At 42.1% G+C, this 23,646-nt stretch overlaps 1 protein-coding gene across 4 annotated transcripts in view; it reads left to right on the forward strand.

Annotated features, from left to right (window-relative positions):
- LOC125458167 (exocyst complex component 6B-like) overlaps window positions 1–23,646 on the forward strand; it is a 620,472-nt gene that overhangs the window by 487,649 nt on the left and 109,177 nt on the right. For 3 of the 4 annotated variants that reach the window (XM_048543144.2, XM_059650589.1, XM_059650591.1), the window contains one exon: window positions 20,011–20,084. In XM_048543144.2, coding sequence (XP_048399101.1) covers window positions 20,011–20,084 — 74 coding nt within the window. Of the gene's footprint in view, window positions 1–2,574; window positions 2,667–20,010; window positions 20,085–23,646 lie in introns of those variants that run through there. The other variant, XM_048543170.2, reaches the window with a different exon arrangement.

Consider the following 23,646-nt stretch of genomic DNA (forward strand, 5'->3'; position numbering starts at 1 on the left):
TTCGGATATTTAATGCTTTTGGAGTGTACAAAGCAAAATTTAGAACAAAATTTAGAACAGAATTAGTCATGGCCTGTATCCTTCAATTAGAAATGAAAAAAGGTTGCCAGACCATTTCTTAAGCATGATCACTGATCACCACTCTTCCAATTTATTACCCAATTTTCTTTTCCCATGAGCTTTCATTTTAACCACAAGTCTTTTGCAAAGAATTTAATGAAATGCTTTCAGCCATATTAATTACTATCATCTACCAATTCTGTTACATCCTCAGAGCTCTGCTTAACTTGTTAGACATAACTCACCTCTTATGAAGCCGTGGTGGCCAGGATTTATAGCCTTACTCTTGTTTAATGGACTTGAATTGCTTCCTTTATAATACACAACAGTGTTTCCCTTCTGTAGATGTCAAGGGAAAGAGGCCTATAATTCCCAACATTGTACCTCTGACCTTTTCTAAAGATTGTAATAATATTTTCCATTTTCAGGTCCCTTATTATAGCATTTGCAACTTCCCATCTTTTGCACCACTCCTTTCCCCAATCCTGTGAAAGTTTTTCATTAACATCTGCTTCCAATAGAGCACAGTAGAGCGCTGAAGAAAAAGCCATTCAGCCGGTCAAATGAGTTTTTCCATAGATCTTATTCACTCAACCCTATCATAGGTTTAACCATGGTTCCCCACTCCACCTTCCTACAAATGTAATCCCCCTTCCACAGCCACTTTCCCATTTCTCCAATAAGGAAGTTAAACTGACGATTCATTCCTATGGGGAGGCAGTGGCAATGTCATTGTATTCACAATGCGCAGGCCCAGCCAATGTGCAGGGAACAAGAGATTCAAATCGTATTATGAGGTCTGGTGGGATTTGCATTCACTTATTGTACATGGAGCCATAAATATTTTTACAGCATGGAAAAAGCCCTTCAGGCTGTCATGTCAGTATCAATCATCAAGCATGTCTCTCCTTTCTAGTTTTTCCTGTACTTGGCCCATAGTCTTGTGTGCTATGCATTTCAAGTATTCATCTAAATACTACTTAACTTTCTTGAGGGTTTCCTTTTAAGACACCACCCTTTAAACAGTGAGCTCTAGATATCCATTCTGTGGATGCAAAACTATTTCCTCACATTCCTGCCATCTACCTTAAACTTGAACCTGTTGGTGATTCATCCGTGTACGGGAAAGATTTCTCCCAATCTACCCTGTCTATATCCCTCAAAACATTGTACATCTCAATCAGGTCACAGCTCAATCTTTACTACTCTAAGGAAAGCAATCACAGCCCTACCAGTCCCTCTTCATAACTGAATTACTCCAGCCCAGGCAACAATCTGGCCAATCTCCACTGCACCGTGTCTAGTGCAATCACATCCTTCATATAGTGTGGTGCTCGAACAGCACACAGTACTCCATCTGTAGCCTAACTAACATTACAAAACCTCCTTGCTCTTGTATTCAGTAAAGACAAATATCCCAAATGCTGTCTTAATCACATTATCTATCTGACCTGTTGCCTTCAAGAATCTATAGACATCCACACCAAATCACACTGTCTCTATTTCCTAGGATTCCATAACCATTCAACTCTCTTGTCTTGTTAACTGTGCCAAAACACATCACACTTTTCAGATTAAATTCAATTCGCCACTGTTCTGCCCATCTGACCAACCTACCTGTTTTCTCCTGTAGTCTAAAGCTTTCCTCCTCACTATTTACCACACCACCAATTTTCATGTAATCTATGAACTTAATGATCATACCTCCTACATTCATGTCTAGCTCATTAGTATACACATAGACAGCAAGGGACCCAGCATAAAACCTTGCCATTGGACACAGTTTTTGAGTTTAACCATCACCGTCTAAGCAAAATTTGGATTTAGTCAGCCAAATTGCCCTGGACCCCATGGACTCTTAGCTTCTTAACCACTCTGCCATGCAAGACCTTGTCAAAAGCCTTACTGAAGTCCATATAGACTACATTAACTGCACAATCCTCATCTCCTCATCTACTCATTACTTTGAAAATATCAATCAAATTTGTTAGTCATAATCTCCTACCAACAAAGCCATGCTAACTATTCTTGATTAATCCTGCTTCTCCAAGTGGACGCTTAATGGCATTACATTGCCGAATCTTAACATTCTGGAAGTTACCACTGACCAGGAGCTGATCAAGCTATATAAGCACTGTGGCTATCAGAACAGGTCAGAGGCTGGGAATTCGGCAATGATGAATTCACCTCCTCATTTCCCTAAACCTATCCGTTGTCTACAAGGCACCAGTCAAACGTGTGCTGGAATACTGCCCATTTATCTGGATGAGTGCAGCTCCAGTAAGAAGCTTGACACCATCCTGGACAAAACAGCCCATTTGATTAGAGCTCCACCCACTGAGTTCCAGGATTTTGACTCAGCAACTATAATGGGATAATGTGTTCCACGTTAGGATGATGGGTGGCTTGAAGGAAACATGGTTGCAGGTTTAGAAGATGGTAATGAGTGCTGGTGAGTTACGACAGTGCATCTGTACTACACATATCCTAACACTGAAGTGTGTTTACCTACAGCACATGGACTGCAGCAGTTTAAGAAGTCAGCTCACCACCACCTTCTCAAGAGCAATTGAGGATGGACAAAAAAATTACCAATTTGCCATGGCACAATAAATGTAATCATAAACATAATAAATAAACATAACTAATATACTGTGAATTTTCTGTTTTAAATCCAATTTCTTAAAGTCTGCTTATGATTATTTTAAATGGATATTTGTTTGGCACACTACTTTGCTTAAAGATCCACTTTTGGGAATTCTTCAACACTGCACCCAAAGAGAATGAGACCATGACTTTGCATACACTACGGTCCTAATTTTGGAAGTGCTATTGCTAAACAAAAATGTGGATGAATTGTACACTTAGCTGTAACATATTATGTTTCCACATAAACACTGAATTGAGTTGTACACTTCACGCCCCCTACCAAAAACTCTGCTTATCCACCTCTATCTTAAAATATTCAAAGACAGTAGCTGCTGCCTTTTCACCTCATTCCTGTTTTACTGGGCAACCCATTATTTTTAAACAAATCCCCCTATTGTGAGAAACATCTTCTTCAGATCTATAGTAGCACAAAAATCTGTGGATGCTGTCGATCTGAAACAAAGACAGGAGGTGCTGGAGGAGGTCAGCAGGTCTGGTACTATCTGTGGAGAGATGAATTTTCTCTCCAGATCTTTGACTCAAATAGAGTTCTTGTCACAATCAAGAATGGTCTTATAGTCACCATCAGATTAATGTTTAGTTCCAGGTTTATCAATTGAAAGTAAATTCTACCAGTAGTTGGAGTGGAATTTGAACTTGTGTTCTCCAGACCATCAGCCTGGGGCTAATCTGTTGACACTACCACTAACTACCACTATTCTGCCATCAAAGCCACAAATTTGTGCCTCAGTTCCTGTCCCAGGTAGACAGGATAGTGAATGAGGCATTTGGTATGCCTGTCTTTATTGGTCAGCGCATTGAGTATAGCAATTGGGAGGGTCATGTTGCGACTGTACAGGACATGGTTGGCCTCTTTTGGAACACTGTGTGCAATTCCTGCTATAGGAAGAAAGTTTTGAAACTTGAAAGGATTCAGAAAAGATTTACAGTAATGTTACCAGTGAGAGGCTGAATAGGGGCTACTTTCCCTGGAGCTTCGGAGGCTGAGGGGTGACTTCATTCAGGTTTATAAAATCATGAAGGGCATGGATAGGGTGAATAACTAATGTCTTTTCCCAGGGGTTGGAGTAGTCAAAACCTAGAGTGGAAAGATATAAAAGGGACCTAATGGGCATTTTTTTCACGCAGAGAGGACGAGCTGCCAAAAGAAATGGTGGAGGCTGGTACAATTGTAACATTCAAAAGGCATCTGGATGGGTATATGGATAGGAAGAGTTTAGAGGAATATGGTCCAAATGCTGGCAAACTGGGCTAGGTTAATTTAGGATATAGAACATAGAACAGTACAGCACAGAACAGGCCCTTCAGCCCACAATGTTGTGCCGACCATTGATCCTCATGTATGCACCCTCAAATTTCTGTGACCATATGCATGTCCAGCAGTCTCTTAAATGACCCCAATGACCTTGCTTCCACAACTGCTGCTGGCAACGCATTCCATGCTCTCACCACTCTGCGTAAAGAACTTGCCTCTGACATCCCCTCTATACTTTCCTCCAACCAGCTTAAAACTATGACCCCTCGTGCTAGCCATTTCTGCCCTGGAAAATAGTCTCTGGCTATCAAACTATCTGTGCCTCTCATTATCTTGTATACCTCAATTAGGTCCCCTCTCCTCCTCCTTTTCTCCAATGAAAAAGTCCGAGCTCAGTCAATCTCTCTTCATAAGATAAGCCCTCCAGTCCAGGCAGCATCCTGGTAAACCTCCTCTGAACCCTCTCCAAAGCATCCACATCTTTCCTATAATAGGGCGCCCAGAACTGGACGCAGTATTCCAAGTGCGGTCTAACCAAAGTTTTATAGAGCTGCAACAAGATCTCACGACTCTTAAACTCAATCCCCCTGTTAATGAAAGCCAAAACACCATATGCTTTCTTAACAACCCTGTCCACTTGGGTGGCCATTTTAAGGGATCTATGTATCTGCACACCAAGATCCCTCTGTTCCTCCACGCTGCCAAGAATCCTATCATTAACCCTGTACTCAGCTTTCAAATTCGACCTTCCAAAGTGCATCACCTCGCATTTATCCAGGTTGAACTCCATCTGCCACCTCTCAGCCCATCTCTGCATCCTGTCAATGTCCCGCTGCAGCCTACAACAGCCCTCTACACTGTCAACGACACCTCCGACCTTTGTGTCGTCTGCAAACGTGCTGACCCATCCTTCAATCCCCTCATCCAAGTCATTAATAAAAATTACAAACAGTAGAGGCCTAAGGACAGAGCCCTGTGGAACCCCACTCACCACTGACTTCCAGGCAGAATATTTTCCTTCTACTACCACTCGCTGTCTTCTGTTGGCCAGCCAATTCTGTATCCAAGCAGCTAAGTTCCCCTGTATCCCATTCCTCCTGACCTTCTGAATGAGCCTACCATGGGGAACCTTATCAAATGCCTTACTGAAGTCCATATACACCACATCCACAGCTCGACCCTCATCAACTTTTCTAGTCACATCCTCAAAAAACTCGATAAGGTTTGTAAGGCATGACCTACCCCTCACAAAGCCGTGTTGACTGTATTTGATCAAGCCATGCTCTTCCAGATGGTCATAAATCTTATCCCTCAGAATCCTTTCTAACACCATGCAGACGACAGACGTGAGACTTACTGGTCTATAATTGCCGGGGATTTCCCTATTTCCTTTCTTGAAGAGAGGAATTACATTTGCCTCTCTCCAGTCCTCAGGTACGACTCCAGTGGAGAGCGAGGATGCAAAGATCTTCGCAAGTGGCGAAGCAATTGCATTTCTCGCTTCCCAAAGCAGCCGAGGACAAATCTGGTCCGGGCCTGGCGACTTGTCAATCTTAATGTTTGACAAAATTTTCAGCACATCAGCTTCCTCTATCTCTATCCATTCCAGCATGCACACCTGCTCTTCAAAGGTTTCATTCACTACAAAGTTTGTTTCTTTCGTAAAGACAGAAGCAAAAAACTCATTTAGGGCTTCCCCTACCTCCTCAGGCTCCACACACAAGTTCCCTATGCTATCCCTGATTGGCCCTACTCTTTCTTTGATCATTCTCTTATTCCTCACGTAAGTGTAAAATGCCTTTGTGTTTTCCCGGATTCCTCCTGCCAAGCCTTTCTCGTGCCCCCCGGCTCTCCTCAGACCATTTTTGAGCTCCTTCCTTGCCTGCATGTAATCCTCTCTAGCTGAACTTGACCCTAGCTTCCTCCACCTTATGTAAGCTACCTTCTTCCTTTTCACAAGAAGCTCCACCGCTCTCGTCATCCAAGGTTTCTTTATCTTACCCCTTCTTGCCTGTTTCAGAAGGACATATTTACTCATCACTCCCAACAACTGTTCCTTAAACAGTCTCCACATGTCTATAGTTCCCTTACCATGGAACAACTGCTCCCAGTCCATGCTTCCTAACTCATGCCTAATCGCATCATAGTTTCCTCTTCCCCAATTAAATATCCTCCCATTTTGCCTAATCCTCTCCTTCTCCATAGCTATGTAGAATGTGAGGCAGTTATGGTCACTATCACCAAAATGCTCTCCCACCACAAGGTCTGATACCTGCCCCGGCTCGTTTCCGAGCACCAAGTCTAGAATGGCCTCTCCCCTCGTCGGCCTGTCAACGTACTGCGTTAGGAAACCCTCCTGAACACACCTTACAAAAACAGCTCCATTCAAATCTTCTGCTCGAAGGAGGTTCCAATCAATATTAGGAAAGTTAAAGTCACCCATTACAACAACCCTACTGCATCCACACTTTTCCAAAATCTGCCGACCTATGCTTTCTTCAATCTCCCTGTTGCTATTGGGGGGCCTGTAGTAAACCCCTAACGAGGTGACTACTCCCTTGCTGTTCCTAATTTCCACCCATACTGACTCAGTAGGCAGATCTTCCTCGACAATGGAAGCTTCTGTAGCTGTGATCCCCTCTCTGATTAGTAGTGCTACACCTCCTCCTCTTTTTCCCCCCTCCCTATTCTTTTGAAATGCTCTAAGCCCTGGAAGATCCAGCAACCATTCCTGCCCCTGAGAAACCCATGTCTCTGTTATGGCCACAACATCATAGCACCAGGTACTGATCCATGCTCTAAGTTCATCACTTTTATTCCTGATACTCCTTGCATTAAAGCAAACACACTTTAACTGATCCCTTGGTTCCTTCCCAGGAAAATCCTTCCCACTAGCTGGTCTACCTCTTGCTACTGCCTCACCTGCATCAACTCTCACCTCCGGTATACAGCTCAGGTTCCCACCCCCCTGCCATACTAGTTTAAACCCTCTCGAACTACTCGAGCAAACCTTCCACCCAGGATATCTGGTCGGCGTGGACGAGTTGGACCAACGGGCCTGTTTCCATGCTGTACAACTCTATGACTCTATGACTGTAATTTACACCGATGGTAAAAAGAGATTATCCCATCATTTATCACATTGCTTTTTATGCGAACTCACTGTGCAGCAAATTGGCTGCCACATTTCCTACTTTACAGTAGTTACTACATTTTAAATGGCTCTGAAGCACTTTGGGGTGTACTGAAGGCATGAAGGGTGCAACATAAATGCAGACTTTCCATTTATCTTTTTCAGACTCTTTTAAAGAGAAAACCAACTCAGCCCTATCTCACTTTCTCTTCCTACCTCTGTTCCATCTTCCACTAGCTCCTTGATGCTACCGGCTTGCTTAGTGCCAAGACCTTAGTGCATAATGATTGCACCTTTGTAATTTGTAAATTGCCTCAACCCATAAGCCCTCAGGTTGGGCACGTACATAATTTGCGGCTCACTCGGGCACAGTATGCAAGCTCAACAGTACATTGGCTGTCTGCTGAATTGCAAAAGTGCAGACAGGAGAGAGAGCTGAGGAGATGAAAAGCTGGTGCAGTGTTGGTTTGGAATGTCTTGAATTACTGTGTCTGAAGAATGAATAGAGAGAGAGAACCCGACCCTGTTTTTAGAGAAGGGTTAAGGGTGGTTTCGGGGGAGAGGTAGTGTGAGAGAAATAAGACAGAAGCCTTGAGAATGGCAGGGTTTTGCAGACACTGAATAGCAGGTGCCTGCTAACCTGAGCACCAAGGGCAGGTGACCTCTCCCGCCCAGAGAGACTCCGTTCACATTACAGTCACTGTAATTGAGATTGATCGCAGTGCCTTAACCCTGCTATTTTTCACTGTCATCCCTAGTGTTTGGAAGCTAAGAATGGGGACACTCACACAAAGTGGCTTCGTTCTCGAATAAAATACCCTTTTGTTGGGGTTGTGTTTATGATGTAATGGGGACCATTAGTTGCAGAATTAATAAAGGTTTTTTTTGTGATTTTGCTCTCCTGTATTCAGTGAAAAAAAGCTCTCCATTTTCCCCTATCTTCTTTCTTAAAACTTGTGTGTCAGCATCTACTGCAGTTTTTAAAGCATTTTGATAAATTTCACCCTGTTCAGGACAGGCACAAATTAGGGAGATTGACTTTAATGAGAAAAAAGAGGGCTTCTGCTATCTGTACTCCAGACAGCTGGTCCTTGTATTGAGATAAATATCCTCCTAATGGTTATTAGGTCTCCTTAGTTCTATAAACTCACCAGAAACTCATGAAAAATCACTGTTCAGTTTATCGTGCTTGGGTAACAAGCTCCATTTGGAACTATCCAGGGCTCTTAAGACTGCAATTACTTACCCTATATCCTCTAGGGTTAGAATAAATAGAGAATCATTAGTTTGGCAAATAAGGATAGTCAGGGCAAGGTATCGAATGCAAAACTGGTACTGATTGGTAGTGAATAAACAAGACAGAGAATGAGTTACTTAGGAAGCACTGTGCTGTTTCTAACCTATTTGAAAAAAAACGAGTCCGACAGCTGAAAAATGTATAAGAATAACTGTTCTACACTGTGGACAAGATGCGAAACAAATCTTTGGTGTTTCAACAAGATCTAACTCTTACACCAGAAAACAGAACCCTCAAATTTTGCCTTTATTGTTTCGTTTTCATACCCCGGACCATTCTGACACATTCTCTCAATGAATTTCCCCTCCTGAAAGGACCTGTTGTATTCATACACTTTCTCCTGGTCTGAAGAAGAGCCATACCAGACTCAAAATGTTAACTCTGTTTTGCTAGCTCTGCAGATGCTGCTAAACCTGCTGAACATTCTCTCTGTTTGCTTCATCTCCACCATCCTGTGTGTTAGCTCTGCTTCTTGCTTGTACCTTCATGCAGTTCTACAGTCAGCACATTTTCTCCTATCAAGCTGGCACCAATGACTTACTTCCTGTGCCTGACCTTTAACTGTTCTGCCATTCTGCAGTCAACCAATTTTGATTCCCTGTACCAACTAGAACAGTTCAGTATTTTCTCATGTATACCTTGTTCTTCATGTTACAAGTACACTGTGATATTGCAGGAGTTCACCAAAGATCCTCAGACAGCATCTTCCAAATCCATGACCACTTCCATCTCGAAGGACAAGGGCAGCAGCATGGAAACACCACCACCTTCAAGTTCCCCTCCAAGGGACTCACCATCTTGGCTTGGAACAAAAATTGTAGTCCTCTTGGGTCAATATCTTGGAATTCTCTCCCTAACAGCATTGTGGTTCAACCTACAGCAGATCCCCACAGTGTGGGTGCAGACCATTTGGCCCGTCAAGTCCACACCATCTCTTCGAAGGGCATCCCACCTCGATCCATCCCCTGTGACCCTGTGTTTCTCCACCTAGCCTGCACACGCATAATTTCTCATGGCCAATCCACATAACGCACACATCTTTGAACTGTGGGAGGAAATCAGAGCAGGCGGACGAAACTCACGCAGACACGGGGAGAATGCGCAAACTCCACACAGACTCTCAAGGGTGGAATCGAACCTGGGTCTCTGGTGCTGTGAGGTAGCAGTGCTGATCACTGAGCCACCTTGTAGCCGCTATGGAGCGGTTCAAGAAGACAGCTCACCATCACCTTCTCAAGGGCAGCTAGGGGACCGGCAATAAATGCTGGCTGTCAGCGATGCCCACATTTTAACTTCCCAGTCAGAAGGTCCACTGTTCAAGTCACACTCGACAGATCTGAGGACACTATCCACACTGACAGTGTGTTACTGAGATAGTTCTGCACAGTCAAGGTGCAGTCTTTAGAGATGAGACGTTAAATCACTTGACCTCAGAGTAAAAGTTCCCAGGCTGGTTGGGAGAAGAGCTGGGAAGTTTGCCCAAGTATCCTGCAACACTGCTGAACCCTCAGTCAACAAACTTCACTAAAACAGATTACCTGGCCATTGTCATCCTGCTGTTTGAGGAAGTTTGCTGTGTACAATTTGGCTTTTTCAATTATTCGTTCATAAAACGTGACCATAGCTGGACCATCTTTATCTGCCCAGAGGATATTTGCAATTGCAACTATATTGTTGTCAGCCTGGAGCTATATATGGGCCAAAGCAGGTAAGAACGGTGACTTGCTTCTGTAGAGGACATCAGGTTGTTGTGTTTACTGCATTATAATAGTGACACCAGTATGAAAGTGTTGCATTGGCCATGAACCACTTTGGGATGTCTCAAAATTGTGAAAGGCATCACATAAATAAAAATGTTGCTTCTTTCTTGTAAATGACCCCTTAATATAGGAGTTCTGTCCCATGGTCCCAGCAGTGGTCACTGCTACTAGCTGGCTCAGCTGGGGCTATCAAATTGTCTAATTGGTCAGCAGTTTTGGATAAAGACGGATCTCCTTCAAGAAATGGGCACAACTATTGTCTTAAAGTAAGGAACACTGCTCCCAGCAATGAATTGCTGCAGAGGATTGTGAGTAGTTTAGGGTCGAGGATGATGAAGTGATGATGTGGCATTCCATAAAATCCAACCTGTGCTCTTATTTATGAAACCCAAGATCCTGAGTCTCTTTTAAATATTCTCTCAGCTCGTCATTCATGTGACCTGACCATGCCCTGTTGAAATCTATCACTGTCCTTCTCATAAGTCTTTCTAACTTATGAATTTTAAATTGTGCCCTGTACTCCCACTCTCCATACTCCAAGTCTAAGTTATTAAGGTTTTTTTTATTCGCCCATGAGACATGGGCATTGCTGGCTGGCCTGCATTTATCGCCCATCCCCAGATGCCCCTTGAGAAGGTGGTGGTGAGCTGCAGCAGTCTGCATGCTACAAGTTGAATAAAGATCAAGAAAAGCCTTGGTTCTAGTATCTACATTCCTCCTTAATCTTTCCTCACCTGTGCATGGCAGTGACTTCCAAACTCTGAAGTCAGTGCTGGGAAGTGTTGCTCAGTATTGAATCCTGGGGAACCTTGCTGCATACCATTCACCTCTAATCTCGCTTTCCTTTTGCCCATTGAACTTCATATCAATGCTGCTGCTGCTATTCCTTTTATTCCATTAGTTTCCACCTTGCTGGCTGACCTGTTATATGGTACTTTATCAAATACCTTTTGGAAGTCTACATTCAACACATCAACTACTTTAAACTTTTTAACTCTCTGTTACCTCATTAAAAACCTCAATCACCTTAGTTAAACGCATTTTGCCTTGAACAAATCTGTGCTGGTTTTTGTCAGTTAATCCATACTTATTTAAATGTCTGTAATATCGTTCCTGGTTAGCATTTCTCAAAACTTTCCCACCATTAAACTGGTAAATTCCTGTAATTTGTTTGAACAAAGATATAACAGTTAGAATTCTTCATAATTCTGCAATTACTTTCTGGGTCCTGATGGCCTCTATCCAAGGATCTTTAACTATCTCACAAGCTATTTATTTAATGCATGAATTTTAAATTTTCAAAAGTCCCATGATTCGGGAATGATCCCATTAGATTGGAAGATGGCAAATGGAACTCCTTTATTTAAAATGCAAGGGGGACAGAAATCAGAAAACTACAATCCGGGTAGTGTAATATCTGTTCTAGGGGAAATGTTAGAAGCTATTATTGAAGAAGTTATTGTGGGGCACTTGGATAAGTTCAAAGTAATCAGGCAGAGTCACCATGGTTTAGTGAAAAGGAAATTATGTTCACCAATCTAGTGGAACTTTCTGAGGAGGCAACGTGCTGAGAATAAGGGGAACCAGTGGATGTGCTCTATTTAGATTTCCAGAAGGCATTTAATAAGGTGCAACATGAAATCTTATTAGGGAAAGTTAAGCCTTAGGATATAGGGAGTAGCAAATCGGCATAGCTGGAAGATTGGCTGGTGAACAGGAAGCACAGTCTCAGGGTGATTTTCAGTTTGGCAAGAAGTAACAAGTAGATGTGCCACTGGGATCGATTCTGGGACCTCGACTGTTCATAGTTTATTCAAAAGACTTTGAAGAAAGGATTGAAAGTATGGTTGCCAAATTTTCAGATTATTCAAAGATAGATAGGCATGTAAGTTTTGAAGAGGCCACTGGAGTCCACAAAAGTATATAGGTGGATTAGATTAGTGAACAAAGTGTGGAAAATGCAGTCTGAAATGGGAAAATATAAGATTGTCTCTTTTGACAGGGTGAATAAACAATAAGTATATTATCTAAATGGTAGGAGATCGCAGAGTTTTGAAGTGCAGAGGGTATTGGCTGCCCTTGTGCATAAATCACAAAACATTAACGTGCAGTTACAGCAAGTAATTAGGAAACTAATATAATCATGTATTGCAAGGGTTTGAATAAAATGTTGGAAGGTCATGCTTCATAGGGGCACTGGTAAGAACACATTGGAGTACTGTGTACAGTGTTGGTCTTCTTATTTATAGAATAATAGAACATAGAACAATGCAGCGCAGAACAGGCCCTTTGGCCCTCGATGTTGCGCTGACCAGTGAACTAATCTAAGCCCCTCCCCCTACACTCATCTCAAATAGTTACACAAAAGTGCTTCAGACGACGTCTCATCAAGGCACTTACAGCAACATTTTACTTGTACTTCTCTCTATCTAGTCTATTACAATCACTGCTCACAACTCAGTCTTCTTTACATTGGCAAGATCAAACACTGACTGAGCGACTGCTAATTTGATTTGATTTGACTTATTGTCACGTGTACCTAAGTACTGGGAAAAGCTTTGTGCGCAGTACTGGCAGATCATAGTAAGCAAAGATGTAGAGATCATTGGGTGTGTAAATGTGTTCGAGGTAGTACACAGAAGATTTACTAGACCAATGCCTGGAATAGGCAGGTTGCCTTATGAAGAGAGGTTAAAGGTGTTTAAAAGGTATCTGGATGGATACATGAATGGGAAGGGTTTAGATGGATATGGGCCAAACTATGGCAAATGGGACAAGATCAGTTTACGATATCTGGACGGTATGGGCGACTTGGACGGGAGGGTCTGTTCCTGTACTGTGTGACTGTATGACTGTAGGTGGACAGACTGGGCTTGTATTGCTAGAACTTGGAAGAGTAAAGGTGACTGGACTGAAACTTAAGATGATGAGAGGTCTTGACAAGGTTTACTTGAAAAAGATGTTTCCTTTTTTTGGAGGATATAGAATTCGGGTCACTGTTTTAAAATCAGTGTCAACCCATTTAAAACAAGAATGAAAGAGTTTTCTTTCTCTCTCCAAAGGCCATGAGCCTTTGGGACTTTGTGCATTAAATTATAATGTAAACAGGGTCCTTGAATATTTTTACGGTGGAGGTAGATTGATTCTTGTTAAGCAAAGTGGATGAAAGATTATAAGAGCGAGGTAGGAGTGCAGGTTTGCCATTATAGTCAAATCAACCATGATCTTATAAATGGCAGAGCATGCTTAAAGGGCTGAATGGCCTATTCTGTTTTTAGTGCATATACAAATTTTCTCACATGTTCAGGTTCTTCGGATGCATTTTGTCCAATCTTGGTGAGTTATTAACTTTAGAAAAAGGTGTTGCTGGAAATATATCAGTATTTAAAGCTTTTTCACCCCATCCCAACAAGCTCCTCTTTCACCATGACCTTGGCAGCAGCTTTTTTTTAGATAGAATCCCTAAAGTGTAGAAACAGGTGCTTCAACCCAACCAGTAAACACAGAACCTCGAAGCATCCCACCCAGATCCACCTAACCCACCTAACCTACACATCCCTGAATACTATGGGAAATTTAGCGTGGCCAATCCACCTAGCCCGCACATCTTTGGACAATGGGAGGAAACTGGAGGAAACCCAGACAGACACAGGGAGAACATGCAAACTCCACACAGGCAGTCACCTGAGGGTGGAATCGAACCCGGGTCCCTGGTGTTGTGAGGGAGCTGTGCTAACCACTGAGCCACTGTGCCACCCCTATTCTTCTTCGGAAGAAGTAGATCCACAATACTCTTAGCCAGGCTTTTATCTCCATGTATAACTCCTTTCTCAGTACTTAATCAGGTCACCAATCCTCTTGCTACTCCTCTAGTAATTATATGCTTATAGTCACTGATGAAACAGTAGCCACATTGTGTACAGAATTATCCTGCAAACAGAAATTCAATCATTAAAAGATGATCATTACCTTAATTAAGAAATGCATATTAGATAGGACACTAGGGAGAGCCTATTTGTTGCTCTTTACATAGGAGCTTTTACATTCACATGTGAGATCAGATAGGACCTAGGTTTAACATCTCACTGCAATCTCCTCTATACTACATGACAGTGTTAGCCTAGATTTTGTTTTCAGTTCCCAGCAGAGGGACTTGTTTCCTGGTCAGCAGCTCAGAAATTAAGACTACTAACACCTGAGCTACGGCTGAGAAATGTAGATTTCGGCAGATGTAGGGTTTTGATTAGTTTGAGATGAAGTGAAATGGGAGTAGGCTTATGTGGAGCAGGAATACTGACCGATTGTTTTCTTTGTGCTGTACATTCAATTAAGCTGTTCTTGAAATTTGAAGACATTGAGTTATTTATTTTGAAAATAAACTTTACAGTGGATGATTTAAAGTTTTCAAAATTAAGGTAGCTAGATCCAGTGGAGCCATGGTAAAGAATTTAACAATCAAGTCAAAAATCTCTAAGTTAAGATTAAGAAGAGAAGATGGGGAAACTCTCTCATTTAAAGTGTATTCAAGATGTGAGGTAATTTCTGAGCAAGAACTTAAGAGTCAAATGGAAATAAAAAGTGAATTCATCATACATCTGAATAATGATATAGTTGGGGGAGTCGATAAGTGCCACCGAGATCAGGCAAATGAAGGAAACCATTTTAGGGCCTAAGGCCTTTACTTCTTTTGCAATGAGAATCCTGAATAGTATACCTTATATTTTTATAAGTTTTATTGCTTCATTCTTTCCATGTAGACTTCTAAGTCAAGTGCTGAACAGTCAGAGACATACCCATTGAGAATAACATCCCCTAACCAACTTCTAAAAGCACTGTTTCACGCAGGGAGTTAGTTCCATGTACTCCAGTATCTTACCCAAGTGGGGGCTTGCCCATAAGATCCAAAAATTTCAGAGTTGGCAGAAAAATCCACTCTTTGGCTCATCAAAGCTAAGTATGTGCCACTGTTCTTGATTTCATTTTCATGCCTGTGCTTTGTCATTCTCTGTCAAGCTATATCTGTCTGCTTTCCTGTCAGTTTACTTACCATCATCGCCCTTTCTCTTTTTAATGTTCCTTATAACTTCCCTTTTCTAATCTCTGCTCTTTCTCTGCAATGTCTTATCCCCATCCCCAGTTCCCTTTATCTTTCCCATTTCACCTTTTCTCTCTTCCCTTCTCCTTTCTTTTCATTTCCCCTTTCTCTTCCTTGTCTATTTCCCACTATCCCCCTCCATCTCACTGAAGAGTTTCAATTCAATATAGAAGGACAGCAGCTTGGTCTAACAGTGGACTAGAGAAGATTGATTCAGAAATAGTAATGGTTGAATATCTACAGATCAGTCACTTTAGCATATCGAGCTTTGAGAAGATTTGTAGCTCAGGTTGAGGTTCTGGATGTGAGTTTGCTCGCTGAGCTGGAAGGTTAGTTTTCAGACGTTTCGTCACCATTTTAGGTAACATCATCAGTGAGCTTCCGACAAAGCCTCGTCGATGGGGCTTCGTCGGAGGCTCACTGATGATGTTACCTAGAATGGTGACGAAATGTCTGAAAACTAACCTTCCAGTTCAGCGAGCAAACTCACATCCAGAACTTTAGCATATACCTGTAAATTATATTTCTAATGTAGACAACAGAAAGGGAAGGTTTACAGGTACAAATCCAACTAGAATGGCCCTGGACTTGGTGTAGAATGAATGAGCTGATATTCATTGTCTTGCTGCTGCCCAGTACCTGCTGCTTAAACTGATGGAGAAGGAAGGTTGAAGATGTAAATCCAGATTCCAGTTTGTTTCAAAGACATAAGAACACAATGCACGGTAGTCTACATTGGGAGAATTGTGTTCATTCAGTGGTCTTGGGCCAAATAGAGACCCTTCCCTTCAGCTGTTCCTAAACCTGCTCAAGAATGGAAGATACTGTTACTTAGAACATAGAACATAGAACAGTACAGCACAGAACAGGCCCTTCAGCCCACGATGTTGTGCCGACCATTGATCCTCATGTATGCACCCTCAAATTTCTGTGACCATATGCATGTCCAGCAGTCCCTTAAATGACCCCAATGACCTTGCTTCCACAACTGCTGCAGGCAACGCATTCCATGCTCTCACAACTCTCTGTGTAAAGAAACCGCCTCTGACATCCCCTCTATACTTTCCTCCAACCAGCTGAAAACTATGACCCCTCGTGTTAGCCATTTCTGCCCTGGGAAATAGTCTCTGGCTATCAACTCTATCTATGCCTCTCATTATCTTGTATACCTCAATTAGGTCCCCTCTCCTCCTCCTTTTCTCCAATGAAAAGAGTCCGAGCTCAGTCAACCTCTCTTCATAAGATAAGCCCTCCAATCCAGGCAGCATCCTGGTAAACCTCCTCTGAACCCTCTCCACAGCATCCACATCTTTCCTATAATAGGGTGACCAGAACTGGACGCAGTATTCCAAGTGCGGTCTAACCAAAGTTTTATAGAGCTGCAACAAGATCTCACGACTCTTAAACTCAATCTCCCTGCTAATGAAAGCCAAAACACCATATGCTTTCTTAACAACCCTGTCCACTTGGGTGGCCATTTTAAGGGATCTATGTATGTGCACACCAAGATCCCTCTGTTCCTCCACACTGCCAAGAATCCTATCCTTAATCCTGTACTCAGATTTCAAATTCAACCTTGTATTTGGATTTCAAGTGGACTCGTCAAGTAGTTCAAATTGAAAGAATACGCAAATCTGACAGAAGGTTGCTGTATTATAAAGGAAAGTTCAGAGGGGAAAATTGTTCACTGGTGGAGAATTGAAATCCACAGGGACACTGCCCCGGTTGCTTTTCCCAGCTTTCTTCATTTCGCCTCTTGAACCCAAATAGCAACAGGCAACTTCCAACCTAACAACTCAAACTCTGAATGTACCACACATTCCCACCTCATTCTGCCTGCATCACCAACGCTTGTTGAATAGGAAAACATAGTCTCAATATCACTGAAAGATGGCAACTTTGACAGTGCAGCTCTCCTTCAGTCCTACACTGGAGTGCCAGCCCATATTGTGTTAACTTCCCAATATTGTTACAGATCAAACATTTGTGCTGTTATTGGTAGGAGGGGGTAATTATCTGCTTAATATTTCAAGTTGTCTCACACAAAACCAGGATAAGACTTCCACTTAGATGGCATCCTTCACACCCAATGAAGTACTTTTTGAAGTGTTGCTACTGTGGTAGAAAACAAGGTAGCCAATTTGCACACAGAGAGATCTCGCACACAGCAAGATCAGATAATAAGCTTTCCATTTTGTTAATTGACTGGTAAATATTGACCATAACCCACCCCCGAGAACTCCCCTCTCCTTTGCAGTAGTGTCATGAATTCATTTATGGCCATCTGAGGGGGCAGAATGTTCCTCGGTTTAATGTTTCATTAGGCGAACATGACACGCTGGTCAGTATTGCACTGAAGTCTCAGCCTGGATTAGGTGCATAAATCTCTGGGGTGCTTCTGATGTAGATGGTTTTGCTATCCACTAAGCCACAAGAAATTAAGCAAGGAAAGTGTTGAGCTATTTACCTCAATAAAAAGATATATCCATCAGCAGATGCTGTAATGCCCTTATATTCAATGTTAATAATCCCTGCCATGCTTGATAAAGTTGAACCAAAAGTGCCTACTTTATTCAGTATAAAGTTGGATATCCTAACTATTAAACCATTATGCAGCAGGCTCCATCCTTTGAGCTTCTGTTCACTCCAATTCACACAGGCCATGGAATGAATAGCCATATGGAATGTCGGTATTTAATGTTGCTTTTCAGGCTGCAACACAAAAGAAGACTGCACTCACAGATAAGAATTGGGTAAACCAACCAACAGAGAAACCCCTCATGTTCCTCCATCATTAAAATTATGAAACAACCTGCCAGCCTCCATATAACAATACCTCACTGCACTGACTGCAAGGGATCAAGAAGGTGACACAGCACCTCCTCAAGGAGAAACTAGGCTGAGCAAAAAATGCCAGCAAAGCCCACATTCCCAGAAATATTTTTTCACAAATGACTTGTTAGCTATTCCATCTTTAGCCCTGTTTCTTTCAAACCCCATCCAAATTTAAATTTTCATTCATTTTTATCTCAAACAGTCCATTTAGGACTGAGATGAGGTATGAATTTCTTTGTCGCGAATATTTGGAATCTTTGGCATTGTTTATCCCACAAAACTGAATTTTCAGATGATGGCTGTATTCAGGATTCAAAGTGAGAGATTTTTGGATGCTGAGCAAATTAAGGGATGGGGAACTGGGTAAGAAGGTGAGGTTGATGTAACTGATCAGCCATGATCTTATTGAATATTGCAGCAAACATGAGGATAACAGGCAGAGACATGTATAATCCAAGTACTTCAGACTTCAGAACAACAGGTACAATAAGCAGTTATGTTTAGCCTCTTTCAGGTAGAGTGAAGAAGATCCTTCAATGTCTTATTGAAACTGAGAAGGCTGTGAGTGTACTGCCTCTGAAACTCTAAGCACCTTTGAAGAAGAGGAAGAAGGCAACTGAGCAGATTGTTCCAAATAAATATACTGACTCTAGGATGTTTTATAGACATAGATAAATTCAGTGAGAGGATATGGAGCTTAAAAGTTGTAGGTAAGATTGCCAGTGGCAGAAATTGCTAGTTTAAAATTGCCAAAGACTTCCAACATTGACACAGACCAAACTGTCAAACTGACAAAAGCTGTTGGTGTGAGCGAAATATGCATTATTGTCTTTTTCTTTTCCTATCCCTTGTTTTTTTTTAATCTTTCTTCATCTGCATCTGTTGCCTGTCAGTTGTTGGTCCCCACCTCAAGTGCCTGGGTCTAAAGTCACCTCATTCCTTTTTATTTCTGTGTTTTAACTCTGCTTCTTACTGGATGCCCTCACCCCATCACCCTGTACTTCTCTCCTCTCCCCTGCAATCTCTCACCCACTCCTCCTCTCAATTGTCATATTGAAGTCCCGATATCTCCCACAACTCTTTAATATTTTGGACACTCTCTGTCATATTTTCCCAGCCCCTGTGCATTTTCTCATTCTCTCTCTCTCTCTCTCTCTCTCTCTCTCCTTCTCTTTCACACACACTCTCTCTCTCTCTGTCGCTCCATCAACACCACATTCTTTCTTCCTATTTCCCTTTGTTTTTGTTTCATCATCGTTGACTCTTGTTTTCTGACTGGGTATTTGCTCGCTGCAACTAATAGTAACTTTACTGTCAGACATGCTAAAATTTCCCAATCTTTTGGAAACTTTAATTGTTACATCAAACAGTTTTCGTCCTAGTCAGATTTTCATCTTATAACAAGCTGTAAACAGGGAGGGGTTATGGGGTGACAAGGAGAGATCGGAGCTTTTAATGTTGTCTTATTAGCATTCATAAAATCAGGTGACAAGCGTGTAATTTAAAAGATCCCACAGTGTGGGCCATGCGGGACAAAAAATCAAATCAGTTTAACAGAATTGAAAGGATTTCACCAGCTGTAGATTTTATTGTGTCGCGAAACCATTCGCAAGCTGTTTGTTCGTTCGAGAAAGAAGAGGAAAGAAAAACTATGAAGCTAAAACAGCCCATGGGAATAAATTTTAGGTCGATTAGTACAGTTCCTAGCTGTCAAGGCTTGGAATTAATGGTGGTTTGATGACAGAATTTTTGACGGGTGAACAAAGGTGTAGGGGAGGAAGACATGCTTCCTTAGAAGAATGGTCCTCCTCTAGCTTGGCCTCACTGTCTGTGCTGTCATCCGTCTGCCAATCTCCCTGTCCATGGTTGTTTAGAGATGTTTTTATCCTCTTTTCTTTCCCACAGACTTTGCCAGATCCGGACCGGTGCCTGGGTTCCAAGGGGACACGCTGCAGTTGGCCTTCATCGACTTGAGACAAGTAAGCCTTTGTTTTAAATGTGTGACTGAAGACCGCAGTGCCTGCAGGATGCAATAGACGCTCGTCCTCGCAACACCGCCGCCCCCCCCCACCCCCCACAACCTTCCCACCGCTAGCCCGACTCCTCGGCCAGGGTCCTTGCCCATTGTTATTGTTCGTCCTTTTTATTGGCTTTCGGACCTTCAAGAAAAGCCTGAGGCCTGGCCAGTGAAGACCGCTCACCTTTCTCTATACACCCCCACCCCCTCCAAAAATGCCTGAGTGTGGAAGAGACATTGTTGCATCCTTGGCTGTGCAGCCCCACAGTGACTGTGGGCACAGGGTGACACAAAGCAGGTGTTTAGTATACAGGAAGCAGTGGTGCACGGACCACCTGCTTGGCAGACCTATTGTTCAGAGAGATAATGTCCAGAGAATGGCTCAAAGGAAGGAAGAATTAGCATTCTGTTACAACCATTGCCAACCAAGCTTGCTAATAGAGTGCTGCATTATAAAGATGATTTACAGCCTGCCTTGCCCCACCTATAGGACTCTTACTGCCAGTGACGTCATTATAGCAGGTACCTATACAGTTTTCTTTATAATTCTGCTGTGCGTGCAACTGAAAAGAGCAACTCAATCCAGCAATCTCCTGGGACAGCAGTAGGCGTGCCACAAAAATAAAAAGGAGACTCTTGTCCTGTCATCTTTTCAGTTAGAAGATAGATGGGGGTTTGTCAGGATCTGTGAATGTAGCAGTCGCTGCTGACTGATGTTCAGAACCCATTACTTCACTCTGTTTTACTTTGCGGGTGGCATGGCGGGGGAGTGGGGGTTGATATCACACTCACTCATTAGCGCCATGGTCTGTGTCTAATCCCTTTTCACGCATTTAACTGCTGGTTTTTATTTGCATATTTTCTGGGTAATATCTATCGAAGACAATCGTAGCGTATCTTGGAGTTTCAAACCTTCCTGTCGAAGAATCAGTGATTGTGTGTGCTTGTGTGTGTCTGTGTGTCTGTGTATGGGGTGTATGTTGTTTGTAATTAAGAATATCTTCGCGAAACTCCTCACAACATAACAAGAGGAATAATGTAATTGGAGTTTGGCAGGAAGAAGGCAAATACACAGAAATACATAGCACTGTTATAGACCACCCACTTTTAAAAAAAATACCCATCAATGTGCAAAGATGGTTTCGTTTTTAAAAATCTTTAGTCTTACTCTATTAATACACTACAATACATATACACTACATTGACTCTCAGTACACTAACATTCACAAATATAGCCCATTTCAGACTGTTTTCTCCTAACACCAAGTGCCTCCGTCTTCCTTCGTCAAAGTAGTGGCAACACCTCAACAATTACGTTCTCCCACCCTGCCGTGTGTATATTTCCAAATTAAATGGCTGCAATAATAAGCTCCATCTAAACATTCTAGAATTTTTATCCTTAAAATGTTCCAAAACCTTTAATGGGTTATGATCAGTATATACAATTGTCTCAGTCACATTACTGGCAGTATAAATGTTGAGATGTTGCAATGCCAGCGCCTAATTCAAGGTCTCCTTCTCAATCATGGAATATTTCAGTTGATGATTATTCAATTTTCCAGAAAAATACCCGATAGATCTGTCTATCCACTTGTTTTCTTCTTGCAAATGTACAGCATTGACACCCATCGCTCACATCAATAGCCATCTGGATAACTTTGCATAATTAGGTGTGGCTAACACTGGGGCAGTGGTTAACACGGCTTTCATGTTATCAAACGCCTCATGACATCACCCCATCCACTGAAATTTTCGGCACTTCTTCAATAAGTCAATTGATGGAGTAATCACACTGCTAAAATTCGTTACAAATTGCCAATAAAAACTGTTCAGTCCCACTAAACGTATTACTGCCCTCTTTGTCGATGGTCTAGGAAACTCCCCAATAACTTTTGTTTTTACATCCTCTGGGGCCATTTGTCTATGCAGAATGACATGGCCCAAGAACCTGACTTGAGCTTTTGCAAACTCATTCTTAGTAAGGTTGATCACCAAGCCTGTCTCCCAAAGTCAATCTAACAATTCCAATAGATGCTCCAAATGTTCCTTCCATGTATGACTAAAAATCACCTGATCATTGATGCACACCACACAGTTGGGTAATCCTGAATTCTAGTGGAGGCATCCATTTTGGTCAACGAATACCGATTCCCACTTTTTGTTTTAGGTAGGGGTCCGACACAGTCAATTAAGACTCTTCTAAAAGGTTCCTCAAACATGAGAAGGTGGGAAAAGGCATTAAGGGTTTTGATTTATCACTGTCTGAGGTTTTCCAATTATCTGACACGTACGACATGTCCAGCAAAATTCAACCACATTCTTATGCAATCCAGATCAATAAAAATGTTTTTGTTTTTTGGCTTGAGTTTTTCTTACTTCCAAACAGCCTTCTACTGGTAATTCATGTGCTACCCACAATACCTCCTTTCTGTAATCCACTGGTAATACAACTTACTGAACTTCTGCCCATGTTTTCACCTGCCTGAATATGTGATGGTCTCCATTTCCTCATTAAGACTTCATGTTTTAAAATAGTAACATCCTGGGATGTACTCAGATTCTTCTTCTGTGTACGCTTTTTGATACAACTACTTTAATTTTTAATCTTTCTGTTGTAATTCAGCTAATTTCTCTGAGAAAAAACAGGAACAGGTGGAGGACAAAGTGGATATTTTTAGTTCAAACATTTGATCAAACATATTCTCTGATAATTAAACTTCAACTTCCTTGTACATTCTTTTTGCAGCTTTTAACTTGCACTGTGGTTTCCTTTACCATTTCAACAAAACTCACTATCACTGCCTATCACTATCCCATCTACCTTCTCCAGCCCCACCCTTCCTCTCTTTATTTATTTCCCAGATCCCTTACCCCGCCCCCACCGTTTCTGAAGAAGGGCCCTGACCCAAAACATCAACTTTCCTGCTCCTCTGATGCTGCCTGGTTGCTGTGTTCCTCCAGCTCCACACTGTGTTGACTTGACTCCAGCATCTACAGTTCTTGCTGTCTCTCACTGGCTTATCTTGTTTTCCCACTTACGTCTTCCCAGTGTTTTTTATAAACCACCAACACTGTGGGTTCATGTGGCCTGAGCTTTTTTACTTTCCACCTCGTGGATTTCCTTTTCAACCTGTGGCAAACTACTCTTACTATCTTCAATGAGATCTCTTTTTCCATTACCACCTAAGGATTTCTCTTTTCCCCCATTTCTATCCCTCATGTTGAAAATGTTGTTGCAGGCTAAACTTGGATTTAGGAACCAACTCATAATCATGTACGATTTCTGCTAATCTCGCAGTCTTAACTCTCTGCTCTTCCACTTACGTTCTCACTACTTCAGGAAGTGAATTTTTGAACTCCTCCAAAATAGTCTTCTCTAAGAATGTCATATGTTTGATCTATTTTCAGTGCCCTTATCCACCTATCAAAATTATTTTGTTTGACCCTTTCAAACTCTGTGCACGTTTGACCAGGTTCCCTCCTTAGATTCCTTAAACGTTGTCTGTAGGGTATTGACATCAGCC

The sequence above is a fragment of the Stegostoma tigrinum genome, chromosome 1, assembly GCF_030684315.1.
Source record: "Stegostoma tigrinum isolate sSteTig4 chromosome 1, sSteTig4.hap1, whole genome shotgun sequence".
Taxonomy (NCBI): Eukaryota; Metazoa; Chordata; class Chondrichthyes; order Orectolobiformes; family Stegostomatidae; genus Stegostoma; species Stegostoma tigrinum.